Genomic DNA, 26,410 nt, shown 5'->3' with positions numbered 1-26,410 from the left:
GGAAAGCAGCCCACTCCCCATTGTGCTGTTCCCGTGCTCTTCCCAGAGTTTTGATGCCTGGCGTGTGAATTCCCCAGGCACTGCTTGGTAGTACAGGCATTAAAGAGGGGGCAAGTGCAGCTGCCTGAGCCCGGCTTGCTGTTCTCTTTCTGCTGTTAAACCCTGTACAAATGTGTCTCCTGCTGACAGGTGAAGCTCTGTAGCACCACGAGCTCTCTGAACTGCAGGGCTCTGCTTGGTGCTAGGGGAGCACAGCCCGCCTTTCAGCTGAAAATCAAAAAAAGAGATGTGCTCTCAACTCTATTTGACCCAAATTAAATAACAATAAAGACTCAGCAGCTTAGGCCAGGGGTTTGGATGGGTCGTGGGGGGAGCCTGGCACTGACCCTAAGCCAGAAACAAGCTCAAACCCGTGTTGGGATTTCTGCCTTGCTGTCTCCATGGGAGCTGAGGAGGAAACAATCCTGTCTCTTCTCCACATAGCCCTGCCCATCACAACAAATCCCACATGTCTCTGGGCACCTGGAACCAGGCAGAACAGGGGAAGCGCAATGAGGCAGGGACCAGCTCTTGATCTCCTACCTTGCTGCTGCTCCAGGACAACAAAGGGAATCTGCTCTTTGTTCTGAAGCACGGGAGAGCTCTGGTGTACATGCTCAGGAGAGAGAAGCTCAGGCAATATGCTCTGAAAACGTGGTAGCGAGGCAGACCTGAGCAAAACAGAATTAATCTTGTTTGGGAGAAATAGGAGGATAGGATGATTAATTTAATGATGTTTGTGTTTTGTTTTTCTTTAAAAAAACACACCCATGCTGTCGCTGGGCAAATGGAAATGAATCCAGACTGATTCCGAGCAGCAGATGCCATTCCTGGGTAAATCAGATCAGTGGCTCTAGCAGAGATTACAGTGATGAATTGGCCAAAGTGCAGTAAATGAATGTCCAGCAGCATCGCAGGGTATCCCTGTGGGATCATCACTGTGGGGTTTCCCTGTGGGAGGAGAGTGCAGGGACTGGGGCTGCTACAAAGGACCCATCTTGTTGTTTTGGTTTGTTTTCATTGTTGTGCCCTGCATGTTCATGGTGCTGCCTGACCCTGGCTGCTCTTTGTTGTGGGGTGTGATGATTGTTCAGGAAAACACCGGGCTGGAGTCAGGATTTCCTTCCTGGAGGATGGGGAGGGCTCTGTGTTGCTCACAGGTGGACATGAGAGGGTGAGACAGGTCTGGGAGGCATCTTGTGGCAGGGCTGAGGACAATGCTGGGCTGTGTGGGCAGGCTGGGAGGAGATGGCAAGCAGGAGACACCCCAGAGACAGCGGCAGGGGACTGACAGGGAGGTGGGAAGCAGTGTGAGAATCCATGGCAACTCCAGAGGAGGGAGGAGCAGAGCGTGTAGAGAAGATGCAGAGTTGCCATTTCACAGCCCCCTTCCATTTGTTTTCTCCAATCCTAAATCCCCCTTTGTTAATGCTTCCCAAAGCTGTTGCTAGCCAGGCTTCCCCTCCCTGGCTGAGCACAGCCAATGGTGATGTTCACTTCGCTTCACTTGTTTATCAAACAGCATCACAGCTGCCCTGTCTGGCCCCAGCCATCATCCCCCACCCAGAAATGAGGGGCTTGGGGCTCACAGTGGAGATGCTGCAGCAAGAGAGAACCAGGAAAGAAATGAGGGATTTTTTTTTTTCATTCTCTGTTTTGTTTTCATGCAAGAACTTCAAGAGTTGGGCTTGCAGGACTATCAACAGGCTGCCTGTGTGTGCTGGGGGCTGGGGAGAGGAATAAAAAGTGATCCTTTAAGCTCTCAGGGGTGTTCTTGTGGCTCAAAGCATGCAGGAATAGCTTGTGGTGTGGTTTTGGGGTGCATGACAGTGTACCAGGACACTGACCCCACGTGTGTGTCTGGGGGGAACATCCCAGAGCAGCTGGGGCCAGAGACGGAACCACGGACATTCCTGGGCTTGCACAGCACGGGGCCGGACACCCAGCAGAAGGACAACTGGCCACAGCTGCAGGCTTTGCCCACATCCTTCCTAAAAATAAATAAAGGCAGACCCAGGAGCCCCAGGGGTGTCTGGGGGCGTTGTAAACACCGAGGAATTTACGCTGGGAGTTTGTGTCGTGGTGGAGTGCATCCAACAGCGGGTGCTACAAAGCACAGGGCACCAGTGGGACTGTGCAGATAAACACTGGTGGATTTGCCTTCTGCTCATTCATGGAAAACGTGGAGATGGGCACATGCCAGGCAGGGCTGCTGGACAGGCTGCAGCTTCGCACTGACAGCAGCAAGAGGAGCAGCAGAGGGAAGTGCCACTGTGGCCAGTTTAGGAAATAATTACAATCCTCACATTGCCATCCCAAACACACCCCAGGGTTAAGCCAGCAGTAGTATTTGCTTTGCCAGGTGTGGTTCCACACGTTTTGCAGGTGAATGATAAAGTTGTAACAGTCTCTGGGCTAAACTTCCAGCTTTTTCTGACTAGGTTGTATTTGTTTGCCTGTTCAGTGTTGAGTAGTGATTCCTCCACAACTCCTGCAGCATGTGGAGTGTGGAGCTGCTCTCAGCTGCATCCCCAAGGCCTGGGGAAGGTGTGAGCGGAGCCCTGCAGCCTGAAAAATCACAGCAGCCTCTGGAATTCTACTTGAGGGCAAGGCTTTGAAGGAACAGCCATAATCTAAGTGACAGTGTTCTCCTAAGAGTGAGAGCTGCTGTGCTTAGTGTGGGCTGTGAGTCTCTGAGTGCAGGAGGAGTTGTGCCAGTGAAGGAGCTCCGCACTGAAGGGGTTTTCCCCCTGCCAAATTCTTGGGGCTGAACAGCTCAAATCACCAACTTGTGCAATGTCCTGGGGAGCCTGGGAGAGAAGTTGTCTTTTTGGGGAGTATTTGGGGTGGTTGTTTGTGTCCAGTGATGAAGCCCACACCAGTCCCCAGCCACTTTGTGTGGCTTTTGCTCACCAAACATCTTGGAGGGAACCACAGAAGCCCAGGAAGAGCCAGACTGTTTCATCTGTCAGGTTTGACCTGGTGGGTTGTGGAAAAGAAAAGATTGAAGACAATTTAGAGCCTCATGGCTTGGAGGTGCTGGAGCGTGCCCAGGGCAGGGAACTGAGCTGGGAAGGGGCTGGAGCCCCAGGAGAGGCTGAGGGAGCTGGAAAGAGGCTCAACCTGGAGAAAAGGAGGCTCAGGGGGGACCTTGTGGCTCTGCACAACTCCTGACAGGAGGGGACAGCCGGAGGGGTCGGGCTCTGCTCCCAGGGAACAGGGACAGGAGGAGGAAAAGGCCTCGATTTGCACCAGGGGAGGTTAAGATTGGATATTAGGGAAAATTTCTTCTCTGAAAGGGTGGTCAGGTGTAGGAACAGATACCAGGGCAGTGGTGGAGTCTCTGTCCCTGAGGGGATTTAAAAGTTGTGCAGATGTGGCACCTGGGGCTTGGGTTGGTGCTGGAATTGTCAGTGCTGGGTTCATGGTTGAACTCGATGGTCTCAGAGGACTTTTCCAACCTAACAATTCTGTGATTTAATTACTGGGGTTTCCTATCAACCCTACAGACAAAACACTGCTTTTAAAGGACTGTGAGGCTGCACAGAGCCTGGCTTTGCTCTGGGCACGGGCTGCAGCCTTGGGGTGCAGTTTTGGAGTGGATTTGGGTCGCTGGGGCAAGCAGGAGCTGTTTTGATGCTGGGAGCTGGACTTTTCTCTGGATGACTCCTCTCCCTCCCTCTCTTCCTGCCGAGCTGATCTGATCTTGTTATTGGAAGCTGAAGGGTTTTGTAGAGATGTGTCGTGTCCCACCCCACCACCCTTTCCACAGTCAGGAGACCACAGAGCTGTCCTCTCTACCACCTGTGAGCAGCCCTGCTTGCAGGGCCACCCTTTTGGCTACCAACAGCCCAAATCTCAGCAGATTCAGTATCTGGGCTTCTTTCTACATCATGTAGCTCTTTTAAACTGAGTATTTCCTTCCCTTATGGGCCATTCTGGGCCAATAGTCCCTTTATCTGCATTTGTCATGGCCCTTGAAGTCTGAACCCTCCAGATCCTGCCAAGGGGGACAAAAGTAAAGTCTTTTGTAGAGAAAAGGAAATATCCAGGTGATGGGCTCTCTCACTGTGGAGAGCCCCCAGAATATCAGGCGTTTCATCATCAGTTTTATCTATAGAAAAGCTATTTTAGGTAATTTAACAGGTGCTATGTGTATTAGTTTAATTTTTCTCCCTCCATCTGCTTCCTGCGCAGCTGAGCACGTGCCATGGCCGGCTGCAGAGATGGATCTGAAAAATAGGCACAACAACCTTTCCAAAGAATTTCCCAAAATATCCTTCCTGACATGTCTGGGACACGGGTGGTGGCAGGATGGCCTGGGGGAAATAATTACTGGTCTGAGCTCTGTCTCCTTCAGAGGGTTAGAGGGAAGAGAGGGCGCTACCCTGGCCCCATTTTAGGAAAATTGTGGGCTTTTGTTCTGCCTTCATCCAGCAGAGCAGCATCCCAGCAGCTCCACAGGCTGGAAGTAAAGGCTCTCCAGTGCTTTGGGAGGCTGGAAATGCTCCCCCCCTCACACTTCTTGCTAACATTTTCAATCGCATCTTTGCAAAGTCATGATCTTAAAGCTCGGCTTCATCCAGGCTCCCTCCAGGCCTTGGCAGGACATTACAGAAGTGGCCGGGAATGTGCGGGGACGTGGGGGAAGGGCCGGCAGCGGCTCTGCCAGCGATGGGAAATTGTGGCAATTCTGGAGCGGATCCCGGCTTTTTGCGGGGCCTGGGGGAGGGTGGTGGGCTGCGGGATGGTGGCGTGGGAAGTAGGACAGAGGGATGCTCGCCCTGCGATGTGTCCCCAAGGACGCGGAGTGTCCCCAGGCTTGGGGCAGTGTCCCCAGGGACGCGGAGTGTCCCCAGGCTTGGGGCAGTGTCCCCATGCTCGGGGCAGTGTCCCCCGGCACAGGCAGTGTCCCCAGGCTCGGGCAGTGTCCCCATGCTTGGGCAGTGTCCCCAGGCTCGGGCAGTGTCCCCATGCTCGGGGCAGTGTCCCCATGCTCGGGGCAGTGTCCCCAGGCTCGGGCAGTGTCCCCAGGCTCGGGCAGTGTCCCCATGCTTGGGCAGTGTCCCCAGACTTGGGGCAGTGTCCCCAGCCACGGGCAGTGTCCGCAGGCACAGGCAGTGTCCCCAGGCTCGGGCAGTGTCCCCATGCTTGGGCAGTGTCCCCAGGCTCGGGCAGTGTCCCCAGGCTCGGGCAGTGTCCCCATGCTTGGGCAGTGTCCCCAGGCACAGGCAGTGTCCCCATGCTCGGGCAGTGTCCCCAGGCACAGGCAGTGTCCCCAGGCTCAGGCAGTGTCCCCAGGCCTGGGGCAGTGTCCCCAGGCTCGGGCAGTGTCCCCAGGCCCGGGGCTGTGTCCCCACACGCCTGGAGCACAGCGGAGGCTCAGCTCCGGCAGGGACGGCCCTGCTCCCTCTCACTTGTCCCTTTGCCAGCCGGGAATGTTCAGGCTGAGATTTTGCTGCCGCTGCCGCCTCCGGCTGGAGCCGCGTGTGGGAGGCGGCGGGGGGATGGGGAGGAAGCTGGGAGAGAGGAGCGAGAAGGGCAGGGGGATGGGGCAGGGGACAGCGTGCGGCGAGCTCGGGAATGGGGCTGGAGGAAAGGCCTTGGGGATACCCCAGGCTCCGGAGCTGGCTGGGGAGGGGAGGGCTGGGTGCTGCCCGAGGGAAAGTGGGAGCAGCATCCAGGGCTGGCGTGTAAATGGGAGTGAAAGGAGAAGAGGCCGGGAGGAGAAGGAAATCCCAGTCACAACCCCTTGCCTGGGAGCAGCCGGGACCACGGGCTGGGAGAGGTCCTGGCTAGAAGAGGGCACTGCCATAGGTGGCAGAAAGCCCCAGAAAGAGCGGAGAGAGGATGCTGAGGGTGTCCCGGGAAAATCCCCAGCCCCAGCACTGCCCACAACCCTGCCAGGCACCTCGGAGTGCCCTGGGGGCACTGAGCTGCCCTCTCCATCCCCTGGGCTCTGACAGCACTGCTCTGGCATGAATACACTTTCCCAGTTTGTTGTGGCGCTGCTGTGACTCGTGTTTCCAGCTGCAGAGCAAGGAAAACAATTTTTCAGGAATCCATCAGGCGATTGTGCAAATAAATGTTTGCGAGGCCTTTGGCTGCCATAGTGATGAGCTCCATGGCAACCCCGCAAGGAAATGAATAATTCTGTGCTCGAAGTGGAATAATTTTGTGCTGGAAGTGGAAGATAAAAAGGGACCTGATGGCTGAGGGTGCTGCAAATTAGCTGATGAGCAAAGCACCCAAGTGCCCCCCTGGTGTGGGTGCTTGTGGAAGCTCTGGGTAGTGGGGCAGTGTTGGGATGCAGATGGATGCAGTGGGGCTGTGGCAGGGCTGCCAGAAAAAGCCTTTTGTCTGGATATTCCATGATTTCCATGTAGCCAGGTTTATTGAAGGCAGCTCCAGGTCGTGCAGAGGCTGTACCTGCCTCTCCTGACACAGCACCTGGCCTGTGCTCTGTGTCCACCACGCCCTGAGCCCCTGCAGATGCTGCACCCCTGGGTTTGTCTCAACTGTGGCTTTGATTCCTTCTCTGAGTTCTAGCTATGCTGGAAGCATTCCTGAAAATGAAAGCCAGCTCTTTTCTGAGCTTTGAAGTGTGGAGTAGAACTGAGCAGAGAAAAAAAAAACAAAAACCCTGTCCTATGGGGGATGGGTTTTTAGAAAAACACCCTATTGAATCAACAGCATTTGTAATAAAACCAGCCAGTCCTTGGAGTATTTCCATAAGAACCAGCCCTCCCATTCCGGGCAGGCTCCTGCAGCAGCATCCAAAGCTGTGGAGGGGTGGGTGGCAGTGGCAGGGGGGTTCTGGGGTGTGCCCACCCCGGGCAGGGGCAGCAGGGCAGGGAGGGCTGCTCATTGTTGAGTCAGTGATTCACAGCTGTGACTCACAGCCCCATCCTATAGCCGTGGAAGGCAGCCAGGTCTGGCCATCAGCTGTGTGCATTCTCCGCTGCGAGAAGTTATTTTTGGATGTTTTTAGATTACAGCCCTTGGGTTTTTTTTTTCTGTGCCTCTGAATTCTGGATGATTGCACTGCAAGTAATTGAGACACTTGAATTTCCTGCTTAGAGAAGTGAGTTCAGTACCTTTTTTTTTTTTTTTTTTTTTGCAATGCTAAGGCATTTCTAAAATAGCTTTTCTACGTGGCATCATGAAGAGCAGGCACACAGCTTTGGGGCTCTGTGCAAAATTCGGGAACGCTGGCTGCAGTAAGGGTGAAGAAAAGGACACAGGGGGTGTCAGCTTGAACATGAATCACCAGTGCACCCTTGCTGTCATGGAGACTGACTGGTTTTACTGGTCAGCTTGTCACCAGCCGGACAAGAAGTTGCCCTCAATTCCCCTGTGACACCCACAGATCCACACCTGGAGCACTGTGCCCAATTTTGGGCTCCTCACTGCAATAAAAGCAGGACCATACCACCAAAATGATGTGAGCACTGGAGCCCAGGGCAGAGTGAGAGAGGCTGGGAGAACTCCTTCTGCTTGAAGTGTGGCACCTAGGAGCACTGCAGCATCCCTAAGGACTCTTCCAACCCAAACCACTCTAGGATTCTATGACTTGTGCCCCTCTTCCAGTCTGATTTTGTGATCTCACAGGGAATTAAGGGGAGCTAGGGCTTTGGGTGTCCCCCAGAGTGGAGGGGCTGGTGAGGCTCATGTCAGGAGTTCACATGTTCATTCCTCACTAAGACCAAGGAAGGAAAAAAGTCAGAAGTGCTCCCCATCCTGAGCTGGCTGGTGATGCACAGTCCTCCTCCCTGGGACACACAGCTCTAAACCAAGAGCTCAGAACAGCCTGAGCAAGATCCACGTTTCTTGGTACAGCCACCCCCCTTGGGCTGTGCACTGGGAGGGTTGGGCTGTGCCACTCAGATCCCTCCCAGTCTGCAGGGACTACCCAGACCCCTCATCCCTCCCTTTCCAACCCATTCCTGGCCAAGTCTGGTGCCCAGTGGTGCCAGCTCTCCTGCCTGTGCCTTCATGCAGCCCTGGGGCCAAGGGCTCTGGGGTGGGGAGCTCAGTGGGGTCAGGAGTCCTGGTGCAGGTGGATTTCCTGACCACAGGGTGAGCCTTTCCTTCCGTGCATTCCCACTGCTGTAGGACATAGAGGCTTTGACAGGAGACAGGAGGAAGGTCTGTACAGGGAAGCCTGAAGGAGTTGCCTGAAGGAGGGGTGGAAGAGGAGGGAAGAGTCTTTTGGGAGGTGGAAAATGTGATACTGGCACTGTCACATCAAAGAGGGAGTTGAACCTGAGCCTCTGATTTCACAGCAGAGTTCTAACCACTGGAATACTACACTTTAAAAGAGCCCCAAAATGTATTTGATACTTCCTTGTGCTTTCTCTCCCCCCACCTCTGGGTACCACCATCATGTCAGGGCAGCTCCCAGAGGCAGGATCAGCGGCTGGGAGGCTCAGGGATGTTTCTGAGCAGCTTTCCTGAAGCCCTGAAAAACCTGGGAACCTACCTCATCCTCCAGCTTGGGGGTGGGGCAGGAGCTGCTGGGGTTAACGGGTGGCTGAATGGGCTGTGGTTTGCAATGGAGTTTAGGTTCCTAAGTCCTTTATTGGATCTAGCCCGGGGCTCTATTCCCAGCCCTGTTTGTGACATTAACAGGTCACTGCAGCCCCAGGGCTGTCCCCACCTTGTCCTGGCGCTGCACCGAGCGTAGGGCAGGGGACCCGCGAAGCCAAGGAGTCTCGGCACAACCATCACGGAGGAATCAGTTTGGGAGGGGAGCACGCCTCACTTCTGGCCCTTTTGAAACCGTGCCACCACCAGGAGGGCTGTAAATAGTGCCCAGGATGCCCGGGATGCGCAGGCAGCAGGGATTTCAGGATGCTGCCGGCAGGGTCGTGCCGGGGCAGCCTCTGCTCCATTAGTGTTTATTTGCATCCTCTAAAGATTAACTGGTGTGAGAGCTGCGCCCTGTGCCCGGCTGGGGATGGATCAGGCACGGGATACAGAAGGGGAGGGACGGTCTTGTGGTCCTGGTTCGGGTCCTGCACATCTTTGGACAAGTTGCTTAAGACCAGATTTTGTGCAGAGCACCTGGGAGTGTCTGCACAGCATGCTTACAGTCAGATATCGTGTTTCAAAGGCAGTTTGAACATATATTCAGAATTCCAGAATGGTTTGGGTTGGAAAGGACCTCACAGACCATCCCATTCCACCCCCTGCCATGGGCAGGGATGCCTCCCACTATCCCAGGCTGCTCCAAGACCCATCCAACCTGGCCTTGGACACTGCCAGGGATCCAGGGGCAGCCCCAGCTTCTCTGGGCACCCTGTGCATGGGGAGGGATTTCACAGGGATGCTGAAAGCTTATGTGCATTCAAGGCTTCTCTCCTTTCTGCTTTCATGCACCTACGAGGTCACTGTGGCAGGTACAACCTTCAAGAACAGCACCTGTGGGTCCATCCCAATTCCAAAATGCCCATATTGAGCCTGTTCCGTGTGTGAGGGCACAGGTGGAGGGGGCACTCAGGCAGGGGGATGCTCAGCAGGGCGTGAGGAGCCCATCTGGTGCCCAGCACGTGGCACTGAGCTGGCACCGGCCGTGCCCGTGCTGGCATTTGCAGCGTGCAGGGTGCTGAGTGCTCAGGCACAGCAGGACACCCCAGAGCAGGGCTGGGCAGGAATTCAGGGGCTGAGCAGGAATCTGGTGCCTGAACCAGATGCTGAGATCCCAGCAGGGCTTCAGGATCTGAGCAGGGTTTTGGGGTCTGAGCAGGGTTTTGGGGTCTGAGCAGGCTGTTGGGGTCTGAGCAGGGTTTTGGGGTCTGAGCAGGCTGTTGGGGTCTGAGCAGGGTTTTGGGGTCTGAGCAGGCCGTTGGGGTCTGAACAGGGTTTTGGGGTCTGAGCAGGCTGTTGGGGTCTGGCAGCTCCTGGCTATAAGGGCTGGGACCACAGTGGTGGAGGATGCCACTGCCATGCCTTGTAACTTCGTGGTTTGAACACTTTCCTGGGAAATAGCGTAAGGTCTTTTAATGGAAAGGGCTTTCCAACCCCCCCATCCTCCCCTGTCTCACTTCAGGAGAGCTCCCAGCTGCAGGAGCCGGGCAGCCCTCATCCCAAGGAAGCCAAGGGGTAAATTCTGGCATTCCAGTGGATGGAAAGGGCTGTGGGTGGTCAGAGCAGTGACTGGGAGAGGAGACAGTGGTGATCTGAGTGGTGGGGTTATTTTGGGACAGAGCAGAGGGGACCCCAGGAAGCTGGTGAGATGTTTAGGAAGTGTGGAAGCTCTGGAGGGGCTCTGGGAGCACAGCCCTGAGCAGTGAGCGGTGGCTGAGCACAGCTGACACCTGGCAGACATGAAAGCCGGGCTTGTTAGCCTGCACACAGAGTGCTGATTGTGGGCCTGGCCACAAAACCTCCTCAGCCAAAGTCTGTCAGCATCCCCCGAGTTCTCCCAGGTGGATCTGTGGTGCTCAGCACCCCCAGCAGCCAAGGGTAACCAAGGGAGATGCCCAGCTGCTGCCTGCTCTCCTCTCCCTGCTGCTCCAGCCTCCCCTGGACTGATCTTGGACTCTTTTCAGAGCAAATCCTGTGGTGCCAGGCAGCTGCTCCGTGATGACCCAAATTCCCACCACAGCGTGGGGTTTTCTCACCCTCCATCACATGAATGAAGCTGCAGAATGGAGTTGTTACCTGAAAGGGCTTGAAAGGTGCATCCACTCACAGCCTGCAAAAGGACAGAGGACCTGGTCATACAAGGGTGCATATGCACCTCTGGGGCTTTAGGACTGCAGTTTTTATGATATTACACTGTAATTTTGGCAATGGTTTAAATTATATCCCATGGCAGGGGGTGGCAGATAGATGATCTTAAAGTTCTGTTCTGACCCAAGCCATTCTGTGATTGCTTTTTGGTGGGGTTTTGAGGAGATGAGATGCGTGGCTGTAGCCTCTGAAGGCAGCAGGAATTAGGAAGGTGTTGCTGGAAGTGCCATTGAGTCCCCAAGTGCTTTTGGTGGTTATTCTTCAAGAGCCTGGTGAGGGATGGACACCTCGGAAAGGGTCTTGGCTCCTGAGTGCTATTTATGGGAGGATTTAAAGCAGGCATTGGTCCAGCCCACTCCTCCTGACTGAACTGGAGTAACTTGCTGTTTGTTTTCTTTTCCCATAGCTCCCAGAATGGAGAGGAAGCTGGAGCCTGGCCCAACAACCAGTTTGACACGGAGATGCTCCAAGCCATGATCCTGGCTTCAGCCAATGGTTGGTCTCCATCACTCCTGGGAAAACCCTGACTCCTGCTCTGGGAGGGCTGTCTCGGGGTCATGCTGATAGATAAGATGCTGTGGGACTGATTTATCTGGGTTAGCTGGGCTGGCTGCAAAGGTTCTGCTTCAACAGATCCCAAAGCTGGTGGAAAAGCACTGATGTCCTGTAGAGAGAGGGGTCAGGAAGGATCCAGGGGAAAAGCACTGATGTCCTGTAGAGAGAGGGGTCAGAAAGGATCCAGGAGGAAAAGCACTGATGTCCCTGCAGAGAGAAGGGTCAGAAAGGATCCAGGAGGAAAAGCACTGATGTCCTGTAGGGTCAGGAAGGATCCAGGAGGAAAAGCACTGATGTCCTGTAGAGAGAGGGGTCAGGAAGGATCCAGGGGAAAAGCACTGATGTCCTGTAGAGAGAAGGGTCAGGAAGGATCCAGGGGAAAAGCACTGATGTCTTGTAGAGAGAGGGGTCAGGAAGGATCCAGGGGAAAAGCACTGATGTCCTGTAGAGAGAGGGGTCAGGAAGGATCCAGGCAGAGGAGATACCTGGTTCCTGTACTCAGGGACACTTTTTCCACCCAAACTCTGTTTGCTTTGTACTGAAACAACACCGTCTGGCTGTGCTGTGGTTGTGTTAGATGAAAGAGCCAGTCTGGAGATGATGTTTTATGAACTACTTGGTTCCAGAAAGTCACAGTAAATTACACTTGCTGTAAGGTGAGGAGGAAGGAAGGCTGGAAGTTTGTGTGTGGCTAGAGGCTGGACCAGGGAACCAGCGAATGCCTGACTCAGAATTCCCAACAAACCTTGTGTGCAGAGGAGCTCCCCAAGCCCCTCTGCTGAGCCATGGATTCACCAAGGTTTCCCCCACTGGCTGCTGCTCTGTCTCCTTGCAGTTGTTTTCGCAGGAGGGTGGCTTGGGGTCGTTTTGGGTTGGTTTGTTCTGGTTTATGGCTGTGCAGAAGCCTTGGGCAGGGAGGGATGTTCCCACGCACCCACAGTCTCCATGGCTTTGTATAAAACAAGGACAATTATCACTCTGTGCGGCACTATGGATAAAGAGCCTGGTTTTCATAGAGCCTTTATTTATAAATACCTCCAAGTCTTTCCCCCCTTGATTTAAAAATAGAAGCACAGCCATAAAACCCTGTGCAAAATGCTTAGGATGTTTCCTTTGAGCTGTTAGGAGGGAAGGAATCTGAGGGAGGAGGAATGGCTTTGCTGTTGCTTTCTTGGAAAGCTGCTGCAGCTGAACTTCGCTGCTCTGCAGACACCAGGAGACAGCTGCTGTGGCTGGGGAGGGGGACAAGGTCTGGGGCAAGGGAGTTGTTTACACTCAAGAAGGAGAAACAATGTGAAAATGTGTCTTTGCTCTGAAAAACGACCATGGAAAAACAGCCCTTGGGGTTGCATGTGGTTTTCATCACCCAGTGTCTCCAGATCCGGTTTCCTTGCTGGTAAATAAAGCTGGTTTTCTGGCTGCTGCTCCAGCAATCCCCAGGATCAGAGCTAAGCGGGTCCCTTCCAGGTTAAGCGCCGACTTTCATGGAGCCCCGGGCCCTATTGCAGCAAATCTCCCCAATCCACAGTCCTAACCTCTCCCACGGCTCCAGCCCGCCCAGGGCGTTGATGTAAATCAAATCCCTCCTGCAGATAATGGCTTTCCCTTATCCATCCTGTTCGGGCTCTCTCTGTGCTGGATGTGTGGATGGGGACCCAGCAGCAGTTTTTCCTCCAGCACAGTGTTTTCGTGTCACCTTTGCTGTCTGTCTCCCGTTTCTGCTCTCTCTTTAAGCCAATAGTGTTGATTGGAGCAAGCTTTGATTAGGGGCAGCGCTAATTGCCCATTAAGCTTTGTGCTACTCATCCCTGGGTGTGATTTCCTGGCCATTTAAATAATCCTTATCCTTCACTGTCACCCACTGAGCTCTGTTTGAGCTCCGAAGTGACAAGTGGTTCACAGTGTTGCCTTTGATGCATCCTTACCCTGGGCCAGGGGTTTTCCTTGGCTTCAGCAGGAGGCAGCGCTGGCCGTGCCAGGCCAAGCCTGCACCATCCAGTCCTTTGAGGATTAAATCCCTTCCCCAGTGGTTACATTGCCATCACAAGGCAGAGTATCTGGGGACCTGATTTTCCCCCCAGGGCTGTGACCTTGCTGTAGGGTTCTGTCCCCCTTCCTAGCCATCCTTCCTCTGGATCTTCCTGCCTTACAGCTGGGAACAAGATGAAAAACCAGTGTTTTGAGCCATCTGAATGGGCAGAGGCAACTGCTGGGACAGCCCAAGGAACACAGATGCTCCAGGACACCAGACTCTCAAGGACAGACATCCTGTCCTTAAAATACTCTGGCTCCAGTGAGAATTTAGAGAGGTGCCACGGGATGGTGGGAGAGCAGACAGAAAGGCAGCCCGGGAGGTCCCTGTCCCCCAGGCAGGGGCAGACACGCTATATTGGGTCCCCTGAAAGCCCCACCAGCAGCTGCAGCAACACCTGCTCTGGGGCTGCCCCCGGCCTCCCCTCTGCCCACGGGGGCGATGGAGCCACTCGCTGGTTATTTTTGCCAGAGCCCAAATTCTTGTTTTCCTCCTCAGGACTGTTTGGGATAATGACAGGCTGCTGGTAGAGGCTGAGCATGACCTTTCCAGCAAGAAGAGCTCAAGTGCTTTGCTTGGCAAGAGCACCTCGGTGCCCATTTATAACCCTCTATTGTTCCTGTTCTCTCTTCTGTTCAGCCTTAATGTCAGTGTTACCTAGAAACAGACGGTCGCCCTTACCCGGGACCGACTGGCAGGCTGGGAACTTCACCAGTGCCTTTTTCTCCCTGGTGGAAGCTGTGCTGAGACTGCAAATGAATTAATGGGGACTTGGGTGGTGCTGGCACCCCCAGGCCTTCACTGCTCAGAGCCCTGGGATGGCCCCAGCGGGACACAGGCAGCAATACCCAGGGAAGAGAAGGTGCCCAAGTCCACCCAGCCTCTCACTGGGCTGACTCCATCTGGGACAGCCCAGAAAAAACAATTCTCCCATGGCTGGAAGCTGTAGTCTGTCCTAGTTGAGACAGAGACAATACAAAGCAACGCACTCCATTTTCAGAAGGCTTCAAAACCTGTTTTTATTCCAGCCTGCAGGATTTTTATACATTCTTACAAAACTCCTAAGTTTACACTTTACTCATTGGTCACGAGAAACAAACAAAGTGCTCACTGGAACAGGCAGCTGCAGGTTTCTCTTATTTCTCCTTTCTTTCTTGGTTTCTGTGTCAACGACCTTGGTAGAAAATTCTTTCAGGGGTAAACATGGATCCTTTTCTCAAACTTCTCTCTGGCCCACAGAAGTCGCTGTAAAACCCCTTCCACAGTAGTCCACCTGTGAGATGGTTCCTGCCCATCTCCAGTCATCCCATCCCATGGGGATCATTTCTAACACCTCCATGGGTGTGGGCTTGAGTTGGTTGCTAATGAAACAACCTGCTGCTCAGGCGAGTGAGGATTAGCAATCAACATCACTAATTACAGACACACAAGGTCCTGCTACGTCTGGAACCCATTTCATGGTGACTCTGGAAGAATTCTACAGGGAATGCTTCCAGAGCAGGAAGTGAAAGGCATTTCCCCGCTCTGGGTCGCTGTGTTTGCACCCATGGCCCTGCCCCGGTGCACAGTATCACGCCTGTTTTCAGCCTCGCTGTGTTTTCCTCCCTGCCCGCTCCAACAGAGCAGCTGCAACTTTTCAAATTGCAGTTGCTTCATCCTTCCAACCCCTGCAAAGGGAATGTGTACACAGCCGTATTTCAGGGGGATGGTGGGATGTGGTCCAGCTTTTTGTCCAGCTTTCTGGCTGGCTTAGCCACCTCCATCTGCTTAGGGGAAAGCAAAGGCAGCACAGAGGTGTGCACAGAGTTGGTCTGGAGTGAGGAGAAATGTGAGGGGACCCAGCCCACCACCTCTGCTCGTTGTTTTTCACTGTTCCCACAATCTCTCTGCCTCTGAAAGGAGGGAGCAGCACTCCTGGGCTCTGCCTTGGGCCCTCTGGGTGCCCTTGCTGGATGTCCCCATCCTTCAGGAGGGCCTGGCCCCTGCCATGAGCATGAGGCAGTTAAAGGCTGAAATGGGAGCCACAGGCTCTCAGACAAAGGCTGAATTTCAGCAAACCATTTCTGAGCAGAGCTATGCAGGGATCCCACCCTGAGCCATGCACAGGCAGCTGCACTGGAGCAGATCGTGCAGCAGCTCATGGCAACAGCATCACTCAAGCCCTGCCATCCCCCCGTGCTCATTCTCCCCCTGCCTCCATGCATCCCCCCGTCTCCATCTGCTCTCCAGCATCCCGGGGGGGACCTGTGCCCCTCCCCATTCCATGCTGGAGCTTTGCATAGCGACAGGAATGAATTTGCCTTCCCCTCCCCCTGCTCCCAGATCTGGACCATCAGACACGCTCTGGCATTGATTTCCTTCGTGCTCAACTTCCTAGAGCCATTTTGTGGTATTGCAAGGGAGGGGTTTCATTTCTCATCTCCCCTGTCCAGCTCCCTGAATAAACCTGGCTGGAGAAAAATACCTCGGGCAGGGTTTTAAATGTGGCGGAAAAATAAATAAATATTGGATTTCCTTTAATGCATCACTAATGGTGTGACTGCACAGTATGTTTCAATGGGCAGTTTTGATGGGGGGGGCCTGTGCCAGGCTGCCCTGTGGGGAGCTGAAGGGTGATGTTGATTTGGGTTTGACACCCTGTGGGGCTGCTGGGGTTTGGGGTCTCCAGCTGCCTTTAACATCCTGCCCTTCTCTTTCCCCCCTTCCCCGGCGTTCCCCACAGAAGCTGCTGACGGTAACTCGACCCTGGGCGGTGGCAATGGCACGATGGGGCTGAGCGCCCGCTACGGCCCGCAGTTCACCCTGCAGCACGTCCCCGACTACCGGCAGAACGTCTACATCCCGGGCAGCAACGCCACCCTCACCAACGCCGGCAAGCGCGACGCCAAGAACGCCGCCCCCGCCGGAGGCAACAAAAAGAAATCCGGGAAGAAGGAGAAGAAGTAGTGAAGAAGAAAAAGGAGACCTTAGAGCTACAGGGCAGCCGGCTCCAGCACTCCCCCAAAAACCACAGCCCAGGCCGGAGGACGAATGTGAATTTTTTTGTGGTGCAAAAGTAGGAAATGCTGCGAATGTATCTCGTCATCATCAGAGCTGAGAGCAGGGGCTCTCTGCTCTCAGGTCTCATGATGAAAACCAATCCGGAGTCTAAACCGAACGCAAACAAGTGCCCTGTGAATAATGTTTTATACAATCCCTCGGGTATTAGAATATGCAAGGGCCGAAGGTCTTTTGCCACGTCTTTGGATCCAGTTTGCTCCCAGGTAGTCCAAGAAAGGCACAAGGCTTGTGCTCGGCTTTGCCCAGTGTAAATAATTTTAATGTGGATCTTTTAATTTATAGCCCTTCAGCTATTTTTTGGAAAGGAAAAGGAAGTTCTTAGCTTAGAGCCCATGCTCCAGTTCTTTGCTGTTAAATTTTCCATTCGTAAAATTCATCCCCAGTCAATGATAGCGATGGATTTTGGAATTTGGAAGTTGGTAGGGAGTGCTTCAGTTCCTGCTTACCTGTCATCTGAAAAAAAAAGTGTTTATATTGCATGAGTCAAAGGGAATATGGCAAAGCTGCATCCTAAGCGTTATTTTTTTTTTTAAAGTGTAACCACTAATGGCCTGAAATATGATAAGGAAAAAGCCCTCCTGCTATGTGAGAGGCAGGGAATTCCATGAGGAGCATGCCGAGGTGTGCGGCAGCTGCCCCGGCAGTTCTAGGGGTCTCCGAAGAGCAGACACATCTCAAACCTTCTTTGCAGTAAATATTTATATGTACAGTCGATGTTCTTATGGAATTAAGGCTAAGAGAGCCTCGCTCCCCCGCGGCCAGGCCTGGCCAGGTCCCCGCGCAGGGGACACGGGGACGACGCTTCACTGTCTGCACACGGTGTCTGCATGCACGTCCCTCACCTCACACCTGCACTAGCGCAGTAGCTCCACGGACCCGCAGAAGTCCTCGCATGCCCACGTGGTGTGAACGCGCCGGCAGCCGCCCGGGCTGCCCTGGGGAAGGGGTGGGAGGGGGTGGGATGGCTCAGGCGGGGTGGGGAAACTCATTATTGCTTCTAGTTTGGACCCCAAAGGTTGTTTGGGGTGGTGGGGCGGTTCTACAAGGCGGTTCCCGGGGTTTCGCCCAAAGAATGGGATCCGCGGAGCTGCCGGTGCATGGCTTTGGTGCAGACTTGGTGGCTGAGTAAGTGATGGTTGTTTTGGTGGCGTTTGGGGACCCGATCCAGACAGGGGACCCAAGAGCAGGGGGTGACGCTGCAAAATGGGGGGCAGTGGCTGGGGGAGTGTCACATGGGACCATGCGGGGCCAGGCTGGAGGAGGAGGTGATGCTCCCGCTGGCTCTGGGCTTTGTACCCTGTGGGCGGAATTGAAGGATCAGGATTAGAGTTTCTCCATGTGCCCATCACCAAAGCACCAGGCCAGCTTCCCATAGCAAAGCAGCTCTGAGCCCCCGGGAGAGACAGATGGGGGCTTTGTGTAGCCAGAGCCAGGAGAGGAGCTGTGGAGTGGCCCGGAGGGGGCCACACCGAGTTTCCCAGGGGGGTGTGTGTTGTTTTTTTTCCTTTTTTAATCACTAACACGTAACTCACCCAAGCAGATCCAGCCCTTTCAGCCAGGCTCTCCCCACCCCTGCCCCCTCCCCAAACCAGGGCAGCAGGAGCATCCTCCGTGTTTCATCCAGATCCAGCCACCTCTGGCGCTGGCTGCACTGGGAGCGGTTCCCACCTTGTCCCCTGCAGCTGCCACCTGACCCCCCCTCTAGAAATGCTGTAGCTGAATCGTAGTCTTTATATTTTCTTTTTAATCTGCAATCTGAGGTAGCGTAGTGAGTGTCGTGTATTTAGTGGCGTGTTATTTTTAATTGCAGTAACTAACTTGTGGACATCAGTATTTTCAATTTTCTCTGTATCTTCTTTCCATGTGGTCTGTGCTCCGAGTGTGCGTGAAATGAAACACGTTTGCCCTTTCAATGTGTCTAATATTGAATTATACTTATATATTATATATATGCTTATATCCTTCTTATACCCATATAGACCAATGTCGATGTGTTACACGCAAGTTTTATACTCTAATATTTATATTGCTTTTTTTCTTTGGGAAAAAAAAATAATAAAATGGTTTCTTCTGAATGAATGGTATTTATTCTGGTGGGAAGAGGGAGGCACAGCTGGGGTCTGGCCATCCCAGTGCTGCTGACAGGGGTGGTTCAGCCCCTGCCTGGCTCCAGCAGTGGGGATGCTCTAGGGGCACCCCCAATCTTGTGCCCCCAGGCCTGCTCTGGTGGCACCCCCATCCCTGGTTGCCCAGGGCTTAGAGTGGAGGGTGACCTGGCTGTGGATCATGACTGAGGACATGAAGGGGTCAGTAGCTACAGCCCCAAGAGTATCCAGCTGCCCCTCTCCATCACTGGCAGGGATGTGGTCACTGTTGCCCAGTCCTGGAGGATCTGGAGAACCAGATCCAGTTGGGATTCCATCACCCTTCCTGTCACCAGCAGGAATCCACTCTTCCTTCTCCAGCCCTGTCTGATTTGCTTTCTGTGGTCTCCCCTCTCTGCACTTGGGGACAGTGGGTGGGAGGACACTGTGACCGGAGCTCCCTGGCCAAGACAATCTTCCCACCCTCCCCCTGCTGGGGGTTCCAACACAGGCTCAGGAAAAACATCCCGTGGCTCAGGATGTCGCAACCCTGGAGGAAAAAATAAGCTGCTGCTGGCCAGATGTAAGGGGGAGGGTGGAGGAGGTGGGGGCAGAGCAGTCCCAGGAGACAGACGGACAAACAGACAGAGCCTGGGATTGGGGGTTGGGGCTGGTCCCCCTTGTTAGCAGAGCACAGGAGACTCCAGGTGTGCAGGGCACTGTCCCCATCCCTGTATTCCCATCTGTCCCCACCCAGTGTCTCTGTCCAGCTGCGGCTCTGTGGCCTCCATGTTCTGCCCCCCAAAACCCCCTGGGTTGTGCCCTTACACACAGTGAGCACCCCTGAGCCCCCCTTGCAGATTGACAGACGCTCCCCAAATCCCCAGTGCCCTACAGAGACACCAAACCCCCATCCAGCTGCACACAGACCCCTGAAAATCTCCATGAACCTCTCAGAGGGATATCCCTCTCCCCAAATTCCCTTGCATCCCACAGATCCAGTTCTTCCTCCCTTGTGCCCACGGGGACAGCCCTGGTCACACGCACACACGTCAGGGGCATCCTCCTTTGAGACAGGCGGTCCCAGACCACAGGGGAGGCCACGGGGGTCGGGGCAGTGCCAGGGCAGGGATTTGCTGCTCTGGGGCTCCTGTGACACCGTGTCCTCTGCCCCCCGCCCCGGAGCTGCTGTCCCTCCCCTGCTGGATCACCTGGCGTGCATCAGGGACAGCTCCAGGGATGGTGGGGATCAATCCCATCGACCCGCAGCTAATGGGGAGCAGGGCTGAGCACTTCCAGGTGCCACCCGCAGGCTGTCCCCAGCACCTGTCCTGGCTGGGTGGCTTCATGCCAGGGCACCGGGCATCACTGCCCGCTTGGCTGGTGATGCCACGGAGTGCCTGGAGCTGAGTGCTGGGGGCTGGTGGTGAAGGAACCGGGGATGGTCAAAGGAGGGGGTCCCCAGGTGGGTGACAGTCACTCAAGGGGAGCAAAGAGGCTTTGCAGAGCTCCAGGGGTGGGTTTGGCTTGAGGTTTGCGCCCTGAGCCCCGCGGTGTCCCCGTGTCCCAGCTGCGGGTGTTGGTGTCAGGATGGGGCGGTGAGAGGGGGCACAGCGAGTTTCATTTCATTTCTCTTCTCTCTCGCACTGAAATTACCGCAGGGCACGGCCAGAGCCAGGAAGGGGAAGCCACAAACACAGACCTGGCCAATTAGCACTGATGAAGGAAACCCGGTCAGCCGCGCTAATTACCGGGGACAGGCGGGAGCGGGAACGTGCTCAGTGCAGCGTGGAGAGCTGGGGGAATTCCCGAGCTCAGGCGGTGACACGGGGGAGGCAACAGAAACAGCTGCAATCACAGTCCTGACAAGAGGGACACAAAGAGCCAGGCAAGACAGAGCCCCCGGCAGGCGCTCGGGACGGGTGACATCGCGGGGATCAGGACACTGCCCCCGGGAAGGGCGGCCTGGCCGCGGAAAGCAGCTCCTGCAGGGGGGAATTCTTTCACTGCAGCCATGGTGGGCACCGAGGGGCTCTGCCTGGGGTGGGGCTGTGGGTCACAGCCTCTGTGCCCGCTGCTGGCTGTGGGGGGTGAGTGGCTGTGTCCCCCTCAGACCAGGGGGGGTTCACCAGCAAACCCTGAGGTGCCCAGCCAGTTCCAGACAGGGCCCTGTGCCTGGGCCAGGGTGTCCGTGCTGGGCTGCTCTGAGCATCCTTCACCATCCTTCTTCTTCCTGGTGCCCTCCTGCTGCTGCTTCTCCCCCTTCTCCATCTCCTTTCCCCACCACTGGGATTAGCTCAGCACTCTCCTCTCCCTGTCGTTGTTCCAGGTACAACCATGGTGAGGACCAGGGAACCTTCAAACCCCACAGGCAGCAGGGCTGGAAGCTCTCGGTGGGAGAGGAACAGGTCACGCAGTGGTGGAGACCCCTTTGTTCCCCCTCTGGGGATTGTCCCCAGCTCCTGGCAGAGCTGGAGCATCCAGATGCCACAGGTAGTGCTGGTCTCATGGCACCAACTGGTAGAGCCCTCATTTGCAGCAGTTTTGTTTTGTGTTTTTTTGGGTTTTTTTCCCAACTTACCTTGAAACTGAAACACAACAGTAAATTAAAAATAAAAATAATAATAAAAAAAAGAAAATAATTGAGCCAAGCCAGTTTTCCATTGGATCTGAGCTGAGCTGACCTGTCATTCGGCCCCAGGGAGGGCTGGGTGGGGAGCTGGAATCTCCATCAGGCTGTGGTCATGGGCTGAGTCCCATCAGCAGCTCCTCCAGTCATGACTTCACCCAGCAAAGCAGGGGGGTAGAAATCACCAAAAAAGCCAAGTTTTCATGCGGCTCTCTCTCTCACCCCTTCCTTTGGGGTCCCCAGAGGTACTGGGGAGGTCACCCTGGGTGTGACACAGACACTGGGAGCTGGAGCCTGCTCCAGAGCAGGAGACACCCCTGGGAGCTGGTGGCAGCAGGGGCTTCTCCTCCCATAAATGCCTCCGAAGGGAGGGCAGTCAATGCCATCCAAAAGCACTTGGGAATCCAAGTGTTTGGGATAAAAAACGTCCAAAAGGGATCCACAGGGGCAGTGGGTGCGAAAGGCCAGGTGAGGAGAGGGGATATCCATAGCAGGGGCTGTGGTGGGAAAGCCCCCCTGCCCTGCTCCCCTCCAGCCCCCCATGAAATCCCCTGGGATTTTATTGCCCCGACACAGCTGGCTCCTCTCACACCTCACATCCCCGGGGGGGAAGCGAGAGGTGTTTCATCATCCTCCACATCCCTTCCTGCTCCCTAAATCCACTTCCCGCCGCTGTGATTTATTATTATTTATAACAATAATAAAGCGTGCGTAGATGGAATAAAATTTTCCTTTTGCTGACTGAAACCTTGTGACCGCGGGGAAGGAGGGGGCGGAGGGAGGGCTCTGCTGGCCCTTGGCCGCCCCCTTTGGGACTCGGGGGCTGCCAAAGGCTCATCCATCACGTGGAGGGGCAGGACCAGCCCTCAGGCACTCTCCGGATAAAATAGGATGTGGTGGGATTTTGCCCTTTTGAAGCCTGTGTGACCTTGGGGTGGCTTCTGCCATGAGCTGCTGGGAGAACACTCTGTCTGTCTGTCTGTCCTCCCTGTTGGACATAGCCCTTGTCCCGGCCGGGTGCCCGAGGAGATCAGTCCCAGGGAAGCAGCCAGAACCTGAGGTCATGGGGCTGGGAGAAGGGAGGGCAGGGAAGGAGAGCAGTGCCAGGAGGGATGAGGGCAAAGCAGGCAAAGATCCTGGGCGCTGCTGGACACAGAGTGGCCGGCAGGGCTCAGCTCCAAGGGGACGCTCCTGTGTGTGTCCCCTCTCAGCCCCCCACACCCTGCTGGAACTCGCTGTGGCCCCTGCAGGGCTGTGTGGGGCTTGCCAGGGTCACTGTCACCGAGCTGCTGGCGGCAGAGCCAGCCTTTGTGCCTGGTCCCAGGGTCTGCTGCTGCCTCTGCAGGCAGGAACATCCCTCTGCTCCCGCAGAACCCAGGGCTGGCCCCACAAACCATCCCTGGGGAGTCCCTGGAAGCATCGAGCCGGGCGTGTTAATTCCCTCAGGGACACCTGCAGCCCCCATTAACCACAAGGAGCTGGGGCAAAGGCAGAGCTTTGCAAAACCCCCACCCAACAAAGGCCAAGAAAAGCCAAAATGCTCCTCTGGCAAGGTGCAGGGGCTGCCCGTGCCCAGTGCTGCCTGCCTGCCCCTTCTCCCTTTGGCACAGGACAAAAGCAGCCAGGCTCACTTTGGGGAGGGGGTTTTTGGGCCTCTCTCCCCTTGAACGGGCAGCAATGCTGAGCCAAACCACCCCAAGCTTTTCTGGGGCCTCTGGGAGCAGGAAAGAGAAAAGATCTGGCTGTGCTGGGGTGTGTTCCTCTCGTGGGGACAGGAGTGTGGGTGACACAGAACCCAGCACATCCTGCTGGCCAAGCTTCGGGAGCCACTGCCAGATTTGGGCTGGGAAGCAGAGACACGTCCTGGGACCCACAGGGCTCAGACAGGTGGGGTTGGATTTGGGATTTGCTAGGAGCCCTCCTGGCTGAGCTCCAGCCTGGCTGCTACAGGGATGGGAGAGCAGCCACTTAAGCCGAGGGGTGCAGGAGGAACAGAGCCCCCCAAGACAGCCCAGCTCCAGTGGGCTGTGGGGAGCAGTGCCCACCCCTCGCTCAGTGCCACCTGCGCCGCAGGTCCCAGCATGTGGGTGCTGCCAGGGCTGGGGGTGGGGACCCTGCCATCCTCCCCATCACCCCTGAGAGCTGCCAGGGGCACTGGGGGGCTGGGGCTCCCCCCAGATGAATGGAGGAGGAGGGTCCTTGTGCTGCAGGGTGAGATGGGATGGGTGCCAGGGAGGGACAGCGGCCAGGCGGGAGCAGAGGGGCAGGAAGAGGGAGACAAAGCTGCTTTGTGCAGGGAAAAGGGGAATGGGGAAGGGGCTCGTGGGTGCCAGGGGAGGGGCCAGGCAGGCTCCCTTCAACCCTGCAGTGGGGTGCAAGAGATAATCCACAGGGGTGCAGGAAGAAAATGTGTTTTGTACCATTAATAACTTTAAAAAATATTTTTAAAGTGTTTTTTTAATCTCTCTCCCATCCTTTTTTACCTCGTGTTTTAGCTTGTGCTTTGAAGTGTGCTTGTTAGCCCAGCAGTACGTGTAGGGAATTTATAAATCAATGAATACATTGAGGGGGGTGTGGAATAAAAAAATGTGGAGCCTGGAGCTCTACTCGGTGCTGGGGGTGCATGGTGTTGTTAGAGACCAAGAGTCCTCTCCCTGCTGCAGCACCCCGGGGTGATGGGGCGTGTCCCTGCTGAAGCTCACGGGGCCTCTCCCAGCCCCTGCAGAGATTTGGGGTGTCCCCACCCCCTGGCTGAGCAGCACCCCCGTGGTCTCTCTGAGGCCACCCCAGCCTGGCTTCCCTCCATCCCTGCGGTCAGGCCCAGTGCCAGGTTTAAACAGATCTTTTTTTATCCTGGCTTTCTTTTCTCCCCCGTTTTCACAGGACACTGTGGGCCTCCCACTCCTCAATTAGCAACTTGTCATTGACAAGCTCATCAAAAGGCTGCTAAAAAAACCCAAACTGAGATTTGATGCAAACTAGGGCAATAATCAGGTCTCTGCCCTGGATTTTAAATTATCCCAGAAGTCCCTGTGTGTCCATGCCTATGGGGACCCGTTCCTGAAAGCCTCCCTGAGCCAGTGCTGTTCAGCTGGCTCCACCCCACGCCTCTGCAGCAGCGGGGACACCTCAGGTGGCAAAGGGGGCTGGGGGACAGGCAGGGACACTTTGGGACACAGGCCTGGCTGGTGGCCACGCTGCTGGCAGGGAGGGGGGACAGGGCTGCTCCCCACCTCAGGCAGGGGGTAAAGGAGCCCTGCCTGGGCGGGAGGGGTGGGGCTGTGTTGGTTTTCTACCTGGTGACATCGCACACTTCTAATCAAACCCCACACCCGTAATCCCGGTGCCATTAATCCATTTTGGAAGCTTTGTCCACAGCCTCAGGTCAAATGCAGTGTTCTCTTGGGGGTCAGAGTCTGTCAGCACAGAAATCCCAAAATTCTCAGCATTTGGAACTCCAACAGGGTTGGCCTCAAGGAGGGACCGGGCACCCCTTGGAGCACCCACCAGGAGGTGCCAGCAGGACTTGGGCAGCAAAGCAGCTGCTGCAGGGAGCCCTCGGCCGCAGGGCAGGAGCACAGCCCGGGCTGGGGTGCCCCTGTGCTGCTCTGGGCTCCAGCCCCAACACCAACCCAAGGACAAACCCCCCTGTGCCACCAAGCCAGGGCCACGTGGATGGACATTTGTCCTGCCTAAGTGGCCATCTGGGAGAAGGTGTCCTTCATCCCAGCAGGCCAGCAGGGAGCTGCAGCCTGGCCCAGTTCTGGCTGGTTTGACCTCTAAACTCGGCTGGTGGCTGGGCTGGTGCTCCTCATGTGACTGCAGGGGCAGGGGGACCCTCTGGGGGTCCCCAGGAGGGACACTGCTGTCACTGAGCTGTCACACGGGTGTGCACAGCCTCGGGGACAAAAAGGCTCGAGTGGAGTGAGGGCTCTGCTGCTGGTTTGACCCTGGGGATATCCATCATGACAGGACAGGGAGGGTGGCTCCTGTCCTCCCCACTTCTCACCCACCTGGCTTTCAGCCCTGGGGACATTTGGGCAGGGGGACACCTCCATCCCCCACAGCCTGTGTCTGGGCTCTGAGACACCACACCTGGTGTGCCAGGGTGGATTTTTGAGGCAGGGAACAGGATTTCCAGCCTTCTCCAGGGATGTGGTGGCAGTGCCCAGCCCACCACAGCTGTGATGCTGCTCCAGCTCCTCAGCTGCCCCCTCCAGCTTGGATGAGCTCCCTGCAGCTCAGTGCCACAAGGCTCTGGCTTCAGCTCTGCACCAGCAAAGTTACGATAGGGAGATAAAAATCATATTTTTGTACCAAAAATCTTGTTTATTTCTCCATTTTTTTTGTACATAAAAGCTGTCACGATAACACCATGCTCTCAGAGCATCCCTTTCTTACAGCTGCAAAGCCATGAAAAAAAAAAGGGAGCTGCTACAAGGAAATACAAACTCCCAGGCAGGGCTCCAGGCTGGCCTGGATTCAGCTCACATGTCCCAATTTCTCTCTCATTTTGAAGCTTTCCAGGGCATTTGGCAGCTCCTACCTGCCCTGACCAGCACTGGCACCCTGACAGGAGGGTGACACAACTCTTGACCCCTCAAGGAGCCCTCTCACACCCCAGGTGCTGGGAAGGCAGCAGGACTGTTGGATTAAGCTCTTTTTGACTTAGAGATGGGCTAAATGAGAGGCATTTTAAAAACTTTTATTCTATTTTCAGTCTCATGTGAGGGGTGAAACAATACAGATGTTTGAATTTACGCCATTACAATCAGAAGTTAACTATTTCTTAATTGCAATATATTATAAGCATTTCTTGGCCTGTCAGCTTTAGCTACATCATACTGTAAATGCCTTAAAGCCAATCATCTAAAATTACCCCTTGTGGGTCCCACTACAATGCATCGTTCATAGTTCTGTTTCTCTAAAGTATCTAGTCTTATTTGCAAGGCCATCTTTTGAAACTTTTTTCTAGCTCCATTTCTCTCTCAACAATGTCTGTCCTATTCCATGGCATTTATAAGACAGCATTTCTTATCTCAAGGTTTGCATACAGATGCAGACTCTGTAAGCTTTCTGTCAAGCTTTGAGAATTTTGTACAAATTCATTTCCCACATTTCCCCCTCTCTCTTGTACGGAAAAAAAAACTTCTTTGGTGGCTTTTTCCATTGACTGTGGAGTACAGTGAAGTACACAAGGCACTGTCACTAACATTGTATTATAACAATCAATGCATATAAACTTTCTGTCAAGCTTTGAGAATTTTCTCCAAA

General features: G+C 54.9%; 1 protein-coding gene across 19 annotated transcripts in view; it reads left to right on the top strand.

Annotated features, from left to right (window-relative positions):
• The window catches only part of LOC137482874 (protocadherin gamma-A4-like), a 160,641-nt gene extending 142,143 nt beyond the window's left edge, over positions 1–18,498 (top strand). For 18 of the 19 annotated variants that reach the window (XM_068205485.1, XM_068205482.1, XM_068205476.1 and 15 more), the window contains exons 3-4: positions 11,183–11,271; positions 16,086–18,498. In XM_068205485.1, the coding sequence (XP_068061586.1) occupies positions 11,183–11,271; positions 16,086–16,309 (313 nt within the window). In that variant the 3' untranslated portion in view covers positions 16,310–18,498. The remainder of the gene's footprint in view (positions 1–11,182; positions 11,272–16,085) is intronic. The other variant, XM_068205477.1, reaches the window with a different exon arrangement.
• Positions 18,499–26,410: the final 7,912 nt, after the last annotated feature.

This window comes from Anomalospiza imberbis, chromosome 15 (assembly GCF_031753505.1).
Source record: "Anomalospiza imberbis isolate Cuckoo-Finch-1a 21T00152 chromosome 15, ASM3175350v1, whole genome shotgun sequence".
NCBI lineage: Eukaryota > Metazoa > Chordata > Aves > Passeriformes > Viduidae > Anomalospiza > Anomalospiza imberbis.
The sequence above is the reverse complement of the archived record's forward strand: the minus strand, read 5'-3'. Positions and strand labels throughout refer to the sequence as shown.